This window comes from Podarcis liolepis, assembly GCF_965112155.1.
Source record: "Podarcis liolepis genome assembly, chromosome: 3".
Classification (NCBI taxonomy): domain Eukaryota; kingdom Metazoa; phylum Chordata; class Lepidosauria; order Squamata; family Lacertidae; genus Podarcis; species Podarcis liolepis.
The window spans coordinates 40,404,799-40,426,001 of NC_139557.1; the positions used below are offsets into that span (position 1 = coordinate 40,404,799).

Below are 21,203 nucleotides of genomic sequence, written 5' to 3' on the forward strand. Positions count from 1 at the left end.
AAATACAACATTAAAATATTGAAACATTAAAATATTAAAATGCAGCCTCATCACAGAATCATAGAATCATAGACTCATAGAATCATAGCGTTGGAAGAGACCACAAGGACCATCGAGTCCAACCCCCTGCCAAGCAGGAAACACCATCAGAGCACTCCTGACATATGGTTGTCAAGCCTCTGCTTAAAGACCTCCAAAGAAGGAGACTCCACCACACTCCTTGGCAGCAAATTCCACTGTCGAACAGCTCTTACTGTCAGGAAGTTCTTTCTAATGTTTAGGTGGAATCTTCTTTCTTGTAGTTTGGATCCATTGCTCCGTGTCCGCTTCTCGGGAGCAGCAGAAAACAACCTTTCTCCCTCCTCTATGTGACATCCTTTTATATATTTGAACATGGCTATCATATCACCCCTTAACCTCCTCTTCTCCAGGCTAGAAGAAAGGAGGAGGAGAAAGGAAAAAGAAAAAAGAGAGGGGGAGGGAATCAAATTGACTACAAGCCAAAGGCCAGGCAGAACAACTCTGTCTTACAGGCCCTGCGGAAAGAAATCAGATCCTGCAGGGCCCTGGTCTCATGAGGCAGAGCGTTCCACCAAGCCGGAGCCAGAGTTGAAAAGGCCCTGGCTCTGGTTGAAGCCAATCTAACTTCCTTAGGGCCCGGGACCACTAGGGTGTTGCTATTTATGGACCTTGAGGCTCTCTGTGAGGCATACCAGGAGAGGCGGTCCCGTAGGTACGAGGGTCCTAGGCTGTGAAAGGCTTTAAAGGTCAAAACCAGCACCTTAAATCTGACCCTGTACTCCACCAGGAGCCAGTGCAGCTGGAAAAGGAGCCTCACTGCTGCATTCTGCATCTGCTGGAGTTTCTGGGACAGCTTCAAGGGCAGCCCCGCGTAGAGCGAATTACAGTAGTCAAGCCTGGAGGTGACCGTTGCATGGATCACTGTGGCGATGGATAGGATGTATCCTCACTCACAATGTAAGTGAGGATAGGATTGTATCCTTACAGTGGAATCCTACACACATGTTTTCTCCTAAGTCCTACTGAGTCGCATGCAATTATTACTTGCAGGTAAGTGTGTTTAGGATTTTAGCCTTAATCTTCTCAGCTGCCAGCTCATCACTTCATCTGAGTTGACCCCATAGCAGAAGAAGGAACTGAGTTTTCTCAACCAGACTGTGATGCACCTCTTGTTGCACTCTAGCTTTTCTGTTTCTAGCAGTGCTTATAACTTGTCTTTCGCTATAAAGTGGGTGGGGATTGTGCTGTAGGGAAGGGCTGAATATATTCAAGGCGGCTACATTCCAGCTCAGAATCCACCATGTCGGGTTACTGTTGCAGCTGTCTTGAATCAATACTCAATATACCACCACTCTGTGCATTTACAAGTAACGCGTCACTGAAGTTCCTTCACACCTTTGACTGGTAGTGATGTGTCATTAGCACTGGCTGCAATTTACCAGAAGGGCTGCTGCTTTTCAAAATGTCAGCCCAGTCTGTATTGGGAGCTTTTTTTAAAAAAAAACATTGTGCCTTGAGAAAGCTGAACTAAAAGAAATGCAGCTGTCGCTAACTCTGCAGACATAGTGCAATATCCCAAAGGAACACAAACATATATTTCATAGCGGCCTGAGGTGTTTAAGAAAGCATCTTGTAAAATGGGAAGGTAGTTTCCAATCCATTATAAATTACTGGCCATCATTCACTAACCACAACATACAGTAGTTGTGTATATAAGACCAAGATTCTGTTCTCCGTCTCCTATCCACAAGAATCCAGACAGCCACAAAAATTACTGAAATACTTAACGAGTCTTTTACTTGCATCACAACTGACTGGCCTGCCTCCTGTAAGTTTTTCGTCTAAGTTCTGTGGTGGATTTGCTGGTCAGATATTGAATGTCTTATCTGCTTGCATTGTCTCAGTGGCAACCCTTTTGAAAAAGGGCAGATGTACAGTAGACACAGCAAGAAACCTGTATTAATCCCAGATTCTCTTTGACTTGCTGTCTGAAAGCATATACAGGCGTCCTCCAACTTGTGTGGGGGTTACGTTCTGAGCCCCTGCACACATAAGTGAAATTGCGTAAAGTGGGGATAAGAATAAAAAACAAACAGCTGGATAACTTATTAGATCCACCAGTCTTGTGCCCATGTATTCCATAGTGCCATAGAATGAAGGTTACCCTCCCAAATGTGGTTTGGTGTCTCTTAGGTTTCATTCCTAGAACTGTGCATGTTCCTGCCATCAGACTTGCGATTTTCAATCCATGGTGTTTGAACCTGCAATGACTCACAACATACTGATATGCCTTTTCCATTTATCTTTCTTTTCCTACTAGAAAGGGGGAATTATTCAGTCTTTCATTTAAGTGAGATTTATGCATAGTTTTCAAATAAGGTTCTGCCCCTGAACCTTATATAGGCATCCCTATAGACAACACCCGTGGGATGCGGGTGGCGCTGTGGGTAAAACCTCAGTGCCTAGGACTTGCCGATTCAATGGTCGGTGGTTCGAATCCCCGCGGCGGGGTGAGCTCCCGTCGTTCGGTCCCAGCTCCTGCCCACCTAGCAGTTTGAAAGCACCCCTAAGTGCAAGTAGATAAATAGGTACCGCTTTATAGCGGGAAGGTAAACGGCGTTTCCGTGTGTGGCACTGGTGTTGGCTCGCCAGAGCAGCTTCGTCACGCTGGCCACGTGACCCGGAAGTATCTTCGGACAGCGCTGGCTCCCGGCCTCTTAAGCGAGATGAGCACGCAACCCCAGAGTCGGTCACGACTGGCCCGTACAGGCAGGGGTACCTTTACCTTTTTACCTTATAGACCACACCAGGTCCTGGAAATCAGGGGAAACCTGGCTGCACTTGATCACCAGTGCATGATGGATACAATTTCTGTTTTTCACCTATCCATCATTAGTGGTATTTAAAATATTAGGTAAAGTTTACAGACACGTTGCTGTCTGAAAGCATATACAAGTGTTTTCCAGTTAGCATGGGGGTTACGTTCCGAGCCCCTTCCAGGACTCAATAAAGTAAATATGGAGCAATATGGAGAGTTAACAATTCGTTTTTAATGCTATTATAGTTGCTTTTCAGAAGCTGTCACACGTTCATTGCTACTCTTTGTTAAGATCGTTTTAAGCTTCTTCTTTTGATGGATCTTGAATTGAGTTTCACATTATGAAGTAGTGGTAGCAGTAGTCCAGACTTGATGATTAGCATCTTGTGAAAAATCCTTCATGTATAATATATTAACTTAGTCCAACCCTACGCAAAATAATTTCCATTGAGTTCAATGGGGTCTCCTAGTATAGGACTCTAGCCTTAGTTATGAAACTTTTGAGCAGTTCAACTTCTTTAGGGAACACATGCAGGTTTGGACCATGAGAATGATGTATGTGCTGCTCAACCTTTGGAACAAAATGTACGCCAGCCAAATGCTGTATGTTTTCATTGTTTGCTTGACTCTCTCCTCTGCCCGCCTCATGGATTAATATATTTTTCCTTCAAGTCATCTCTGGCTGTATCTTCTAAACTTGGTCAAGTCTAAAGATTGGGAAAAGAACCAGCTTTCTGTTCCCTTCATCAGTCTGATGTCTACATTAAGCAGGTGTTTCAATGGATTGTATTTACTGTGTGTGAATACAAGCAGTTGGCTAAAAACCTGGGCTGTATTTCAATATGAATTAAGCTCCAAACCCTTTGTTCAGTTCTGTTCTAGGTTTTCATCCTGAAGGTCTTCACAAAGCTTGCTAACAAAACAGTTCTCATTTTGCCCCTTGAGAATAAGCAGTTCCTGCTGTTCTTTGCCCACTAGATACCAAGGACTCAGCTACTTTAGTAAAAAAACAGTGAGTTGAATGTGCTATAAGCATGCAACACCAGATGGTGCCAGAGAGCAGGAAATTTTAAAATACAGTTTTCCATAGAGATTTTTTTCTTTTGTTAAAGAGATCTAATTTCTGACTTATTTATCGTGGTTCTCTCCCCCCCCCCCCCGTGTGTTTAGATCTACCCCAAGTGAGATGCTTCTTGTGTTTAATAAGGAATTGTGCATTGCTGATCGGTCCAGTAGAGCTGTGCTGTTAGCAATAGCATTTTCTTTCATTTGTGCTGTTGCTAGGCTTTGTAAGAGCATAGCTGTATTGATCAGAACAGGATATAGAAACAGATATGAAAATGCTGTGCTTTTCTTTTATGGAGTTCCCTGTATTTCATGTATATGAAATCTATATGTAGACACAAATAGATTGTGATGGTTTGTTGGTATTGATTTTTAATGAAGCAATTGGCTCTTGCCAGGAATTGAACTTATAACTGTGTCCAGATAGCATATCATCTGATTGGTCATTTTCCACTTTGAACCTAAGGTCATTTGATCATTTTGAACCTTAAGGTCACGAGAGCTTCTCCGTTTTCTTTGGCTCCAGCCTCCCAGCAGCCCTTAGAAAAAACAGAAAGGGGATGCAGCTACTGCTAAGCTGCTCAGCTGCTCCAGTAAGATCCTATTCCTTGAACACGTCCTGCCTGCTGCCTTGTTTGACTTGCTCTGCACCGACCCTTTCGTTCCTGAACCTAATCAGTAACTATTTTGCTCAGTTGTTACCAGTCTGCTTGTCCTGATCTCATTCTGCTTGAGCCTATTCATTTGTCTCCTGATCCAACTTTGCCACTGATTACTCGCCTTGTCCCCTAAATAATTGACTGTTTGGCCTTTTCACTGCTATCATTCCAAAATTTAGAGTAAGGGTGGCACATGGCACAGAAAGATTCTTTTCCAGACAGTTCACACCAGGCAGGTTGGCACAGTGATTGAAATGTGTGTGATCAGATGGTATCTCAGAACTGCTACATAGTGCAAAACTAACTGGTCATCCAAGCACACTGTTTTCCTCTCCATCCATGGCCAGGAAGTGCCCTGGACAAGTTCCTATGCAGGGCAAGATATTGGTAGCCATCTTTTGTTTCTAGCACCTGGGTATTTGGGACCATGGGCTTAGTGCTCCTAGAGGGGCACTCCCTCTTTAGACGGCAATGTGTATTACAGTACAGTGGTACCTCGGGTTACAGACGCTTCAGGTTACAGAATCTGCTAACCTCGGGTTAAGAACTTTCCTTCAGGATGAGAACAGAAATCGTGTGGTGGTGGCGGCAGCAGCAGGAGGAGGCCCCATTAACTAAAGTGGTGCATCAGGTTAAGAACAGTTTCAGGTTAAGAATGGACCTCTGGAACGAATTACGTTCTTAAACTGATGTACCACTGTACTTGACTTCAAAATCTGATGAGCCAGTCCTGGTGTGCTTAGGGATCCTCTTGCTCATTCTGTCAGGGTGATATCTGCCCTCAAGTCCTGCCCTGACAGCAAGTGTGGTACCCCCAAGTGTGGCAATTCTATTCCTGCTCATCTGACAATATTGAAAGCCAGACCCCAGAATGAGAAATTAATAGTCCCATTAGTACAAGGTACAGTATTCTTGCCTTCATAGAAACACCAGCAAGGTAAAGAGGGAAGGAGAGAGAAAATTTGCTTCAGATTTTTGAATTTAAAAAAGTCAAAAGATAGTGCTGTGCCTTTTTCTTTTTTTAAAAAAAGCATAAACCTCTAACATTTGAGCCTGCAAAGCCAACCACAGTGTGTCAAAGGGATTGCCAGCCCTGCTCATATAGGCTTCCTTTTTCTCCCTCATCCATGTGGTCCTAATTGACCCTTTGGCACTAAGTCTTCCTGAAGTAGTTGTAGCATTTGCAGACTTTTACTCATCCACTAAGTTTTTAGATGGAAACTCTGTCTTTGTGCTTAAAAAAAATATGTGTGAAAACAAAAGGACATTGCTGAGGCTATTTTCAGCGCTTACGGCAGACACTTTCCTATTGCATTCTCTTTTATTAGATATCATGGAGGGGCCAAGTTTACTTCTTGATTATGGACACACTGCTGTATCAAGTCTGGGCTCCTGACCAAGCAGCTGATGGAAATCCAATTATTACCTTGAATAGAATATAGGGGCCATGAGTAGCGCATGCTGGGAATGTAATTAGAAACTTCCAGGCCATCGGCTGAATGCTATTTACTCTGTAAGCACAGTTCTCCACCCCTCTACTACTTCATTTACAGCAGGGATGGCGGACCTGTCACTTTCCATATGTTTGTTAGACTACAACCCCCATCAGCCCTGGCCAGCATAGCCAATGGCCAGGGATGATGGGAGTTGTAGTCCAACAAGGAAGGTTTCAGGTTCCCCTTCCTTGATTTACAATGAAATCCTACGCATTGGAAGTAAATCCCTCAGTGTTCAATGGGGCTTACTCCCTTGTAATTGCATTTAGGTCTGCAGCTTTCCTGCCTAGTATTGTGCTTCATTTTGCTGTGAGAGATCAGGAAATAACCTACAGTAATACAGCTCATCAGATATATAATTACAATATGGAGACAATTTATATAAAACTTGAGTTTGTATTCATGGTATGTAATCTGAGCCTGGATAGTTAATTCCATTCAGCTGCTCTAAATAAATGGAACAGTTTAAAGGTCTACCTGGTCTGTGTCTTAAATCTCACACATTTCCTGTGCCAGTTGTTAGGGAGAAATTTAGTTCAAATGTGCATACCCTAGGGCTATATACAGTGGTGCCTCGCAAGACGAAATTAATTCGTTCCTCGAGTTTTTTCGTCTAGCGAATTTTTCGTCTTGCGAAGCATGGTGTCGGAAAAGTTTTGGAAAAGCTTCAAAAATCACCAAAAACCTCAAAAAAGGCTACCACATCACGTTCTATGAGTTGCTCCTCGAAGTCAAGTCGCAACTGCATTAACGGTGTTAAGAAAAAGGAAACAAACTTGCAAGACGTTTTCGTCTTGCGAAGCAAGCCCATAGGGAAATTCGTCTTGCGAAGCAGCTCAAAAACCGCAAAACCCTTTCGTCTAGCGAGTTTTTCGTCTTGCGAGGCATTCGTCTTGTGGGGCACCACTGTATGTAATCTAGCTTTGCTCTGAGCAATGAGAGTATTACTGTGGTGAATGGGGAAAGCCCTTATTGGATGAGTCAGCAATAATCCCAGCACATGCCATTCATAAACAGGAGGATGCACCTTGCCCCAGCTTATTTCCAAAGTTAGCACCACATCTGAGGCAAGCAATAAATCAGCCAGTCAACTGCATAATAATATAGGAACTGGACTTTTATTGTTGTGGCAACCTATCCTTTAGAATTCTGCCCCGTTACATCTTAGAAAGGTGCCGCCAGTCTGAATCTGTATTGGAATTGTTTTAAAGATGTTTTCATTGTTGTATCACTTGTGTTTTTGCTGCCCTGGACTCCATTGGGAAGAAAGGGGAATACAGAAATTTAATACATAATAGCGTGAGGACATAATGAGTTGCTAGGCTGGCAAACATTGCAGCACAGGCTTTTCTTGAAGCCACTATGCATTGAAAGGACAATAGGGAGGCTCTGAGAAGGACAGGCCTTGCCATGAGGTAGAATAAGACCTCAGGCAGCAGGTATGCAGAGTGGATGGAGTTGAGTGGGCCATTTAGCCTGCCCTGTGCCCCTGACCTAGGCGCCAACTCTGTGGGGCACCCACAAATTTTCATTGAAGAGAGCCGTTCTGCCCCCCAAGGTTCTACTTGGTGGCACACACATGCTTTAAAGCACATACCACTGTGCCTTGAAAGGTAAGTTGGATAAGCTGGATTTTAGTATGTGAGGCCAGTTACAAGGTTTTTAGAAGAATTCTGCTCTGTATTCTTCCAGGCCAAGAGTTATATGTTGCACTAATGAAACAGCATAAGACATGGAGGCTGATCAGGTCACAGCACAGGCTTCATTAATTATCACTTCTGAAAGTTGGCCTGTACTAAACTCACAGTGATGATACCTTCGTTGAGTGCAATTTCCTGCATGCCTTTCCTCTGAAAGGGAGACAGCTAAGCCTGGAGTTGCATTCACCCATCTGGACCTGTACTGACGGAGCAACAAGATACTGTAGCTTTCTCTTTTAAGTCAGTGCGGAAAGTGCTTCCCGTGTCAAAAATACTTAAGACATAACAATAATTAAAAGTCCAAACTCTCTTAAAGGAAAGGTTACCCTAGGAGTAATCCAACACTTTTCAGTGTTTGCTTATATGCTGTCGTCATTGGAAAAAAGGAAAGCGCTGCTGTGGACTCAAAGGTCCCACAGAATAACAGTGTGTTGCACCGTCCATAGGAAAACATTGGCTGAAGTGTGCCTACAAGTATTTACAATAGCCTAATATGGAATTGATTCAATGTGGCTTCTGATACGGCGCTCTACAGATGTTCCAATGAATACATGTGGGTCTGGGGTGTATTTCCTCTCTCGTGTTCCAGGCATGTCATGGGAAGCTGGAAGGAGAAAGGAGGAGGGTGGGAGGCGAGGAAGAGGAGAAATGGAGTTGGGTAGGTCAAATGGCACAATATCCTGTGCTAGTTCTGAGCTTTTCAACCCATGGCTGTGCACAGATAGCTGCACAGATACACCCATAGCTATCTATGTGATTGCTATGTTTGGCCACATGAGCATCAGGCTTCAGATGCCACATGTTGAGGTATCAGACTGTATGAACCAATTCTTGGTCTGCATGCTTGAACTGCCTTGACTTGGCATGTTGGCATGTCAGATCAGTCACACTATAAAACCTGAGTAAAGCTGAGTACAAGCTGTCCCTTAGGCAGCTAATGAAGTTAATAGTGTACATTTTTCTTCCTCATTTTATAGTGTGAATATAATCCTTAACAGACACATTATGAATTCAGCTAGCTTGCTTCATGGAACCCAGGAATGTTTTTGTAAAAATTTTCAAAGGTGTGTGTGTGTGGCGGGGAGTATTTTCTCATTTCAGTGATTACTTTTGACAGCGCCATCATGATGCTATGACTTTGACAGGGATCCACGTTCTTAATGGCTAATCCCCTGTTCAGTCCTGGGATACAAAATGTGTACAATGTAGTGTGCAACACTTTTCTCTCTCTTCAAATTGCAGCACTCCCTAAAACCGCAAATGAAATTGCCAAAATGTGGTGTGCCTCATCACATTGAGGGTGTTATTCTACAGAAGCACACAAGTTTGGGCTGTGAAGGCCCATGGCAGAACATCAGCTCATTTTTCCTTACTATTGGGTTTCAGGTGGAAATTTTGTGAGCCAAGAGAAGCCTTTAAAGAAGATTATTTTAGAAGCACATTGTGGCCTTTGATGTTCCAAAAAAATGGCACATTTGGGTTTTTAAGTAGTATCTCTTTTTTTGTTTACATCAATACAACAATAACAACAACAAAGAGAATATTATGAGCGAGGTAGAAGCGAAAAGGGGACAGAGATTGGTCAGTCTTCATAGATTTTGCTAATTTAAATTTGTATCTAATTTCTGTAGTTTGCCATATGGAGCTAGTTCATGTGTGGCAAGTGAGGATAGGTCATCGGTTAGTTGGTCAATTGCAAAGTTTATTTTCTAAGCATTTGTCCTCCAGTTGTATGCTAGTCATTTTAAACGTAAGCAATTTAAAAAATCTCTCTCTTGAAGTTATATATTTTGTCACAGATCCTTCTTCTCTTTTTCTCTGTCCCTTCAGCCCCCCATAAAATATTTGAAGGGGCCAGCCCCTCCCCAGTTGATGAGCATTGCCATTTAAATGGTATGTGTGTGCCACGTCTTGTGGTTGATTATGTGGGGCAGGACTTACCTGGACCCCCCCCCCAATATTTTATTCAAGTTGGCACCCCTGACCTAAATGCTGGCCGTGCCTAACACGCGCAGTGTTGAAAAGAGTGTTGGAATGATTTTAGGTCTGTACTTAATTTTCTTTCTCAGAATATTCTCATGGCAGTTATATTCTTTCTCATGGAGAATATTGGGAAGGGTGTTAGCAGTCTCAGTGACATGGTTTATTCCATGAGTGGAAAGAGGAGATTGAAGGGGAAATAGCTTTAGAGAGCAAAGGGTGGTGTTTTCCTAACTCATCCTCTTAGTGCAAGGATTACCACAAGCACAATGAGACTTTGCCCCTCTCCTGCCACCCTGTGCACTGCTCCAGAGAATTGAGGAAGCACCTGGAACAAGTTTAGGGGGCACATGTGGAGGGAAGAGGGTGGAAGTCCTTAAGCTGAAGAACTGAGACTAACTGCTACATTGAATACAACCGAAAGTGTTTTATCTGATCACCAGATCCAGAGGTCTACCAGTGCTCTGTGGTACATGAACACTGATCAACCCAAGGCGTTCACATTCAGTAGAATTTGAAAAGAAAGTATGTGCATACATTATGAAAATACATGAAGCCAGGGGCTTTTTCCCAACAGGAACTCATTGGAACAGAGTTCCAGCAGCTGTCAGGTGGGCGCCATTGCCATTCTAAGAGAACGAGGGAGGTGTTCATGGGGAGTTCCGGCATCTCTTTTTCTAGAAAAATTAGCATTGCATGAAGCAAACCCTGAGATATACCACATGGATTGAAAACCCTTCTCATGCACAATGTTTTAACAGGAGAACCATGTGTGCAACAGAGGTCCTGCACATGGAAGAAACCTTTTAACTGGGGCTAGTGAGAGCAAGTATTTGTTCAACGTGCTAGACAAGATTCTTTATTATTATTATTATGCAACATTTTGTCTCTTTGTAAAACTCTCAAAGAGTCACGTAAGTTATCATGCGAAGAGGAAGGGAAAATCTGCTTGCTGGAAGACGTACAGCATATTCTTTAAACTTATGCCAACTCAGTCTTTGTGCTTAATGCTTATGTAGCCATTATGGATCTGGTCTTGGTGGAAGCAGTGACAAAGTTTAGCTTCACTGGTTAAATTTATGAGATGAATTTAAGAAAGATATTGTGAGACCCTTGCTAATCAAAAAGGTCTGAACAATTACACTTTTCTGCAAATGTTTCTGTTTTATGTCTAAGTATGTAATTAAGGTCCTGCTGTTCTTGTATACTTGTATGATTTTAGGATCTCTGAACACCATTTTTAGAGTAATTCCTGAAAATCATGATAGCTGTCACTGATTTTTTTTAAAGCAGTACTGAAATTAAATATGCCAATAATTCAAGTTTCTGTTCAGTGAAAATCATGAGAATTCCAAAGTAATCTTCTTGCATTAATTAAGGCAATATCAAATTGCTATCGAAATCCCTCTACTCAGTGTTATTTTTCTAGAAAAAGAGGTGCCGGAACTCACCATTAACCTTGTTCTCTTATTATGGCAATGGTGCCCACTCAGTGGCAGAGGAAGGGGGTGCCGTGGGGGCAGGCTGTCCTGGGTGTCACCACTGAGGGGGGGGTGACAAAATGCCGGGCGGCACTCACCGCAGGGCCTGCAGCGCACCCAAGCCACTCTCCTGGGAGTGACGCGGTAGCTTGGGTGACTACAGGCTCCGCTGTGCCCCAAATGGTCCGCCCACCGCCTCCCCCTCAGCTGTAGGGTGGCTGAGTGGGAGGAGGCAGGCAGACTCCTTGGAGGCCCCACGGAGTGTCCTGCCCCGGCTCGCCCTGCCCCAAGGGCAGCTGACCCTGACCCTGGGTGAAGGGGGAGCATGCTGCCCCAGGGGCCCCATCGGCTTGCTCTGCCACTGCGCCCACCTGAGAGGTGCCAGAACTGAGTTCTGGTGAGTTCCAGCTGAAAAAAAGCCTGCCTCCACTACCAGCAAATATGGCCCTAATAAAAGACCCTAGTAAAAAAAAGAAAGAAGCAAAGAAGCTTCACACTGAAAGTAGATTCTAGTAAAAGACCCTATAAATGACTCTAGAGCAAGCATGTCCAACAGGTAGATTGTGATCTACCGGTAGATCACTGGACGTCTGCGGTAGATCACTGGTAGATCATTGGCTCCCCCCAAAGAAGCTGAACAACTTTGGCTCACCTAAAAAAAAAAAAGCTCAACATTTTACCTCCTCCCTGAAAAAACTCAACAACTTTGACTCTAACCCCTCCCCCAAAATGGGCTTTCCTCCTCCCTAAAGAAAGCTCAACAACTTTGACCTGAGCCCCCCAAAGGGGGGAGATCACTGTCAGTTTTTAATTCTGTGAGTAGATCACAGTCTCTTGGGAGTTGGTCACCCCTGCTGTAGAGGGAGGAAGGAAGGCAAGCAGGCAGGCAGGCAGTGAAATAAAAGAAATATATATTTTTGGAACTTTTGATAAGGTGTTGTAGGGACATTATGTAAGTGGAATGGATGCACTGGACCAGGGTAGATGAAAAGATCAGGAAACATATGGTTTCAATTATTTCACTTGTGTTGCACTTATTTTATTTCTTAAAACTATATCTATACTGCCTTTCCTTCCAAAAAGGATCAAAGCAGTTTGCAAACAGTAAAATAGCAGAGATAATATAATCACAAATCATATCCATAAAACATATCAATAAAACACACCATTAAAATATTAACATCAGTGACAGTATTCAGGGTGCTAAAAACTGGCATGAATGGCCTGGGATTGCTTGAGCACAACAGATAACAGAAATTATATTCATTTGTGAAATGGCCTAATGCTTTTGAAGCTACCAAGTGGAAATCTAAAAATATATTCTAGTTGAACAGTGCACTCAGGAATAGTTTCTAACTTCCCAGGCATATCTAAAAATAGAGAGGAAATGCATATTCTAAAGTTCAAGCGTGACTTTATGTCTAGTCGTGTAATTTTTAAGAGAAATAAACACAGATTAATCTTTTCCTTCAGCTACATGTTTGAGGTTTATATGAGCAAATTAAGCTATAAATATACCTTATTTAACCTCCATATCTTCTCCAGTGGAAAGTTGGTTGCTGCCACAACTGTTCTTGCCACATTGTTCTGAAACTTTTTAAATTATAAGATTCCCTCCATTATTATTCCCTCTGTTATTGCACAGGGATTCCATTTTGTAGCTCTCGTGCATTAATAAGTCTATAAAAAGTTGCAGTAGAGATGGAAAAGCAGTTACATATGCACTTTGATTTTCCACTTTGTATAAGGCATGTTGGAGTGCTTGTACTTCTCAAAAAGAATTCTTCTCCCAGTGGACAGTGTGCTTGTGTTGTCATAAAAATACAATAGAAAACTGAGCACTCATGGAAAGCTCCACAGTGGCATTCTACACTCTTTAAGAAATAATAAAAAAGTTTCATTTGGCATGATTTACAGATTTTCTAAAAACTGGCTATAATTTTTGTGACTAATAGGTTTGGAACCAGCTTTGCTCCCACAGGTGAAGGGGAGAAGAGAACTTTTGCCGATATTTATTCCTATTATAGCTTCCAGCAATACCTCTTGCTCTGCGTGGGAAGTACTGTTGGGAGTTGGAAGAGGAGGAATCAGCAAATACTGCTGCTCCCTTCCTCCACCAGCGAGACCCCTCCACTGGCTCAAAAGCCTTTTGTAGACAGAATGACATCTTCTGTCTGTGTTCTGAATGTAATCAATTCCCATAATGCTTTCATAACAGGTAACTCAGTCTTTTGGGTACATTAACATATTTATTATGGCACAAGCTTTCATCGACCAGAGTCCAGCTGCATAAAGCGTTACCCTTAGTTGGGAGGTGTTTGTGTTTGTGTGTGTGTGATCCATTCTGGGGAAGAGAATGGAAATGGGGGCAAAATGGCTGTGAAATGCAATAAGTGATGTCTGTGGACTTAACTGCATGTTACGTTAGTAGTGTGCAAGGTAATCATGTTGCGGTTTTCTTTAAAATTAAATATGAGGCCTAAAGGGGAAATAATCATCAGCACTGAAACCCATGGGAAGGTTTAAGACTTCCTTTCCCAGCCATGAGCCAAGTAAAAATCCTTCCCCAATTAGTCTTGAGGAAGAGGGGGCTTCCCATTGGTGTCACTGAGAGTTTTCTTTCTCCTTTAATGCTAATTAAAGCAGTTTTTTTTAAAAAAAAAACAACAACCCTGATATTGTGACTGTTTTTATGCAGTGTGGGCATAGATTTTTATAACGAAGAATAGCACAGGTGTGGGATGAGGGAGAAATTCAATTTGGTTCACATTTTAATGCAAAACTCCCTAATGTATGTTAGCAAGTCACTAAAAGAACACAGATGAAGTCCAGAGAGATGAGAAATCCCAAGAAGTGGTGGGAACTGAATGAAAATAGTGCATAGTTCTCCGCTGTGATTGCATCTTGGTTTTCTTCCTTGAATGTGTGGGGATAGGCAAAACAGTTCGATGTAAAATTGTGTGTAACTCAAAGAAATTCCACAGCAAAGGTGCTTCTTAATCTGTAGCCCTCTTCAAGTGTTTAGCCTAGACATGCGAGGCCAAAACATGCATGTATGTAAGACTCAACCTTTGAATGTGTGGGAAATGTTTGGTTTTTGGTAAGTCCATTGACACTTGCCAAGATCAATTCTAAATGCCTGCATAGATGTAAACCAGATCATTTTATTAGCACCATACTCAACACTAAACACTAGATGGGGAGCCAACACACTGGAAGTTGTGACATCAGTTCATCGGCTGTCTTCCAAGAGATGTTCTTTTAAATCTTAGTATAAATCAGAAGATAGATCACTAGGCCCTTTATATTGGCAAATGGACTTACTGCTGAATGAGATAAATGAACAGAGAAGGAAAGGTAAGCCAAAAGCCATCTTCACGTTGCAGACCTTTTCTTCCTGATCTGGAATTTCCTGACCTGACAATGATTAGGGGAGATGCAAGAAAGGCAGCAAGTCTCTGCTCATCTCCAACATTATTTGTCAGCTGGTTTCCAATTTTTATATTTGTTCATTTAATAAATGTAGGCTCAACAGAGCTTCCAGCAGACATGCATTCGTTTTCAGTTCCTTCCCCTTCCCCACAATTTCCAGTTGTGTTGTCTTAGGCGTAGTCTTCCTCTAATGTCTTCTCCCACCTATAATACTGCACAGAGGGTTCTCTCTTCCCCTTGTGTACCTCCCTCTTTCCCCACAGCTGAATGTTGAAGATCCATCTAGGCATTTGCAACGTAAGAGGTAAAAGTTTCGGCTGTTCCTCTAAACAACCAGCACCCTGGACAACTTCCCAGAAATACTGGGTGGTATCATTAAACCTCCTCACTCCCTGCCCTACTAGATAGAAGTGATGGGTTGCTGCTGTTAGCAAGGAGGGTGAAGAGAAAACATAAAATTCCTTAAAGAGGTGAGACATTGATCTCTTCCATAGAATTGTGTTCTATTTTACAGTGGTTGCCAGTGGAATCTGGTGGGAATAACCAGAGGTAATTGTGCTTTGCCCAAATCCATTGCAGTAGAATCATAGAGTTGGAATAGACCACAAGGGCCATCGAGTCCAACCCCCTGCCAAGCAGGAAACACCATCAGAGCACTCCTGACATATGGTTGTCAAGCCTCTGCTTAAAGACCTCCAAAGAAGGAGACTCCACCACACTCCTTGGCAGCAAATTCCACTGTTGAACAGCTCTTACTGTCAGGAAGTTCTTCCTAATGTTTAGGTGGAATCTTCTTTCTTGTAGTTTGGATCCATTGCTCCGTGTCCGCTTCTCTGGAGCAGCAGAAAACAACCTTTCTCCCTCCTCTATATGAGGGAGTATGGTTCTATAAGTTTATGTTGCATGACACACAATAATAATGCTGTCCAGCTGTAGCATTTCCGAGCACAATTCAAAGTGTTGGTGCCGACCTTTAAAGCCCTAAATGACCTCAGCCCAGCATACCTGAAAGGGCGTCTCCACCCCCATCGCTTAGCCTGGACACTGAGGTCCTCCGCTGAGGGTCTTCTGATGGTTCCCTCACTGTGAGAAGCAAAGTTACAGGGAACCAGGCAGAGGGCCTCCTCGGTGGTGGTGCCCTCCCTGTGGAATGCCCTCCCTTCAGATGTCAAGGAAATAAAACAACTATCTGACTTTTAGAAGACATCTGAAGGCAGCCCTGTTCAGGGAAGTTTTTAAGGACTGAATTTTTTATCATGTTTTTAGATATGTTGTAAGCCGTCTCTGAGAGGGAACAATCAAACCACCCAGCTTTGTCTGAAGGGGTGGCAATCACCTCTACTTACCTAGTGATCACATTCTTCTCTGGAACTTTCAGGTTCCACATGTCATGAAGTAGTGATCCTGCGAGCAAGTATCACTGGGTGTGGCCCCTCAGGCAGGTGGTAACAATTAGTCCCCAAAGTGGGAGCATGTGATGGGGCTGGCTGGTTGCCAGCATTCTCCAGCCCTATAAATCTTTGAGTTAACCTGCTGAGGGAGGGAGAGAACATGCCATGTTTTAGACTTGCTGTTTGATGTTCTATAGCTGGTGCCAGAGAAGAAGCCAATAAAGCCTGGTAACCTGGTCGGTGCCTGTGTGTGTGTGTGTGATTGATTAATTAATAGCTTGGAGGGAGGACTCAGGAAAGCAACCCCCTCCTTGACACTACATGCCCTGTAAGTGGTCTGTGAGTGTCCCATCAGTATTAGAGACAATTACAATATTCAAGTGGTAAATGTACATATAGTTTGGATCCAAAGAAGCATGAATAATACTCTGTTCACACAATGGGGCTTTCTGGCATCTCTCTCTCTGTCTCTGTCTCTCTCTCTCTCTTTCATTGCAGCCTTCAAAAGCTATTCCTGAAGACTGAGGGAGTCTCTGGAGCAACTTGGGTTGGGGCCTGAGGGACCAGCAGCAGAACTGGGGAATAACAAAATGGAGGGGGAGCTGGTTTGCATAAACAGAAGTGACTTTCTGCTCATGCAAGGCATTTGGATCCAAGCCCACATATATACAATATTGGTTAACCCTGAAGATGTAGTATTTACAGTAAGAACATCACTTGAGAACCTGCAGTGAATTAACTGATGTCCTGTGAACAGTGTAAGGTTATAAAACAAGAACATGGAGCAATTTTAGGCAGCAGTTTGCAAACAGAAGATAGGTAAAAATGGCTGACCCTTTGAAATTTCATTTGGTCAATGGCCAAGATAGATACTTGGGATTAATATATTTCTAATCACTGAAGAGCTGACAAATTAATGGAGGATAAAGCTGTCAATGGCCGCTATGGGAGAACCATCTGGGCCAAATATTAAAACCTGTTCCATATTGGCTTGGAATAATAGATAGAATCTGATCCTGTATATCTTTCCAGTTTCATCAATCAAAGTTCAATTCCTATTATATGGGGTTTTGAGTATTACAATTTTGAAATATTTTTAAAATGATTCATTATCTTTTTACTCTTTATGTTTCTATTGCAGGTAAAGTGGATGTTGCGCAAGAGGTTGTGCCCAGAATTCAGACTAGAAGGGAAGAAGACTTAGAGGCAAGTAAAGCAAATCAGCACATTTATATTGCTAATCAATAACTAATAGTATTTTGATGCCTGGGCCTGTTGCAAGAGCACACGATGAAAAAGCTCAGACTCATATAAGCCAAGTTTTGAAGTTTCCCAAGTGCATTGCGTCAGCTGAGTCAATCTCTGAACTACTTCCTTGGTCTTTAGGGACAGCATTTCCTGATCTCTGTGGCTTCCCAAGTCACATAGCTGGGCAAAGCACATATAACCACAATTGTTGTAGCCAAACGAGAAAGCTTAACTGACTATTCTACTGTGCTTATTTTGTGGTGCTTTTCTTCTTTGAATCTGCATCCTGTCTGGAACATTTATTTAGCCCTGGGATTGTCATTCTCCCCCCCCCCACCCAAACTTTCCTTTCTGAATGAGTATCTGAAGCTTTTTCATACAGAGGGACATAGGAAGCTGCATAATACTGAGTCAGACCATTAGTCCATCTAGCTCAGTATTGTCTGCACTGACCAGTGTGGTATAGTGGTTAAGAGCGGTAGACTCGTAATCTGGTGAACCAGGTTCGCTTCCCCGCTCCTCCACATGCAGCTGCTGGGTGACCTTGGGCTAGTCACACTTCTCTGAAGTCTCTCAGCCCCATTCACCTCACAGAGTGTTTGTTGTGGGGGAGGAAGGGAAAGGAGAATGTTAGCCGCTTTGAGACTCCTTCGGGTAGTGATAAAGCGGGGTATCAAATCCAAACTCTTCTTCTTCTTCTGTCCAGGATTTCAGAGAGGGTTCACTCCCAGCTGTACCTTAGATGCTGGGGATTGGACCAGGGTCCATCTGCATAGACACAAGATGCTCTGCTGCTGAGCTATGGACAAAGCAAGACCACTGATTCATCTAAGTCCAGTACTTCCTCCAACTGGCAGTGGCAGCTCTCCAAGAGTCATAGAATCATAGAATCATAGAATCATAGAATCATAGAATCATAGAATCATAGAATCATAGAGTTGGAATAGACCACAAGGGCCATCGAGTCCAACCCCCTGCCAAGCAGGAAACACCATCAGAGCACTCCTGACATATGGTTGTCAAGCCTCTGCTTAAAGACCTCCAAAGAAGGAGACTCCACCACACTCCTTGGCAGCAAATTCCACTGTCGAACAGCTCTTACTGTCAGGAAGTTCTTCCTAATGTTTAGGTGGAATCTTCTTTCTTGTAGTTTGCATCCATTGCTCCGTGTCCGCTTCTCTGGAGCAGCAGAAAACAACCTTTCTCCCTCCTCTATGTGACATCCTTTTATATATTTGAACATGGCTATCATATCACCCCTTAACCTCCTCTTCTCCAGGCTAAACATGCCCAGCTCCCTTAGCCGTTCCTCATAAGGCATCATTTCCAGGCCTTTGACCATTTTGGTTGCCCTCCTCTGGACACGTTCTAGTTTGTCAGTGTCCTTCTTGAATTGTGGTGCCCAGAACTGGACACAGTACTCCAGGTGAGGTCTGACCAGAGCAGAATACAGTGGCACTATTACTTCCCTTGATCTAGATGCTATGCTCCTATTGATGCAGCCCAGAATTGCATTGGCTTTTTTAGCTGCCACATCACACTGTTGGCTCATGTCAAGTTTGTGGTCAACCAAGACTCCTAGATCCTTTTCACATGTACTGCTCTCAAGCCAGGTGTCACCCATCTTGTATTTGTGCCTCTCATTTTTTTTGCCCAAGTGCAATACTTTACATTTCTCCCTGTTAAAATTCATCTTGTTTGCTTTTGCCCAGTTCTCTAATCTGTCAAGGTCGTTTTGAAGTGTGATCCTGTCCTCTGGGGTGTTAGCCACCCCTCCCAGTTTGGTGTCATCTGCAAATTTGATCAGGATGCCCTTGAGTCCATCATCCAAGTCGTTGATAAAGATGTTGAATAAGACCGGGCCCAAGACAGAACCCTGTGGCACCCCACTAGTCACTCTTCTCCAGGATGAAGAGGAACCATTGATGAGCACCCTTTGGGTTCGGTCAGTCAGCCAGTTACAAATCCACTGAGTGGTAGCATAGTCAAGACCGCATTTTACCAGCTTCTTTACAAGAATATCATGGGGCACCTTGTCGAATGCCTTGCTGAAATCAAGGTAGGCTACATCCACTGCGTTCCCTTCATCTACCAGGCTTGTAATTCTGTCAAAAAACGAGATCAGGTTAGTCTGACATGACTTATTTTTCAGAAATCCATGCTGACTGTTGGTGATCACAGCATTCCTTTCTAGGTGCTCACAGACTGTTTGCTTAATGATCTGCTCCAGAATCTTCCCTGGTATTGATTTCAGACTGACTGGGCGGTAATTATTTGGGTCCTCTCTTTTCCCCTTTTTGAAAATAGGGACAACATTTGCCCTCCTCCAGTCTGCCGGGACTTCGCCTGTTCTCCAGGAATTCTCAAAGATGACTGCCAGTGGTTCTGAGATCACATCTGCCAGTTCTTTTAATACTCTTGGATGCAGTTCATCTGGCCCTGGAGACTTGAATACATCTAAACTAGCCAAGTATTCTTGTACTATCTCCTTAGTTATTCTGGGCTGTGTTTCCTCTGCTGAATCATTTGCTCCAAATTCTTCAGGTCGGACATTGTTTTCTTTATCGGAGAAGACTGAGGCAAAGAAGGCATTGAGGAGTTCAGCCCTTTCTGTGTCCCCTGTTTGCATTTCACCATCTTCTCCTCTGAGTGACCCCACTGTTTCTTTGTTCTTCCTTTTGCTACGAACATACCCATAAAAGCCTTTTTTGTTGCTTTTAACCTCTCTAGCAAGCCTGAGTTCATTCTGTGCTTTAGCTTTTCTGACTTTGTGTCTACACGTGCTGGCTATTTGTTTGAATTCCTCTTTGGTGGTTTCCCCCCTTTTCCATTTTTTGTACACATCCTTTTTTAATCGTAACTCAGTTAAAAGTTCTTTAGATAGCCACCCTGGCTTCTTTAAGCACCTTCCATGTTTCCGTCTCATTGGTATTGCCTGACGTTGTGCTTTTACTATCTCCCTCTTAACAAACTCCCAGCCATCATGAACTCCCTTTCCTTTTAGTATTACTGTCCATGGGATCTCACCCAGCACTTCCCTAAGTTTTATGAAGTCGGCTTGCTTAAAGTCAAGAAATTGAGTCCTAGTATGCTTGGCCGCTCCTTTCCGCTGTATAGTAAACTTCAGAAGAGCATGATCACTCGCGCCTAATGATCCTTCCACTTCTACCCCACTAACCAGGTCATCAACATTGGTTAGGACCAGATCTAAAATGGCTGTTCCTCTTGTTGCTTCTCCCACTTTCTGGACAATGAAGTTGTCTGCAAGGCCAGTGAGGAATCTGTTTGACCTTATGCTCTTGGCTGAGCTTGACATCCAACAAATATCCGGGTAATTGAAGTCCCCCATTACTACTATCTCCCTTCCTTTTGCATGCTTGGCCTGAGCAGAGATCTCCCCAGAAATACTGTGTAGTGAATCTGGCTTCCAAAAATGCAGAAGTTGGCCTCCCCCAATATATTACAAACAAAACCAGGAACCGAAAGATAGATATACTAGTGAGCAGGAGTGACTGGCACAGTGGACCAGTGCCTCACTCCTGATCCTAATGTCACTGTGACTTACCTGGACGGTGTGGGGGTAAGCAGAGTTTGTGAGGGGCAGTACCTGCTGAGCCAGTTCTCACTTGCTATTCCTGCTCATAAGGTTTCCCCTGCCCTGACTTCGAGACATCTCTGATCACCGTTAACAGCTCAGATGTTTTGATGTACCAGACAAATCAAGTGTAACTTGAAAGAAGTACAAAATGTCCTCCTCCTTTTTTAGAATCTTACTCAAAAGAAGTGAGTGGAGGAAATGTATGAGTTCACCATCAGACAGCAGAGAAGGGGTAGCCATCTGGAAGCAGAAATGGTTGGTGGTGTTTCACCGTCACCCGTGAAGCCCATCTCAGAGGTTAGTTATGCATGGCC

At 43.3% G+C, this 21,203-nt stretch overlaps 1 protein-coding gene across 2 annotated transcripts in view; it reads left to right on the forward strand.

Annotated features, from left to right (window-relative positions):
- LOC310704211 (uncharacterized protein) overlaps nucleotides 1-21,203 on the forward strand; it is a 253,324-nt gene that overhangs the window by 130,883 nt on the left and 101,238 nt on the right. The window contains exon 2 of one of the 2 annotated variants that reach the window (XR_014524631.1): nucleotides 17,185-17,249. Coding sequence is in view for 1 of the 2 variants with exons in the window: in XM_083497404.1 (XP_083353530.1) it covers nucleotides 21,088-21,186 (99 nt within the window). In the remaining variant the exon portion in view is untranslated. Of the gene's footprint in view, nucleotides 1-17,184; nucleotides 17,250-21,073; nucleotides 21,187-21,203 lie in introns of those variants that run through there. The other variant, XM_083497404.1, reaches the window with a different exon arrangement.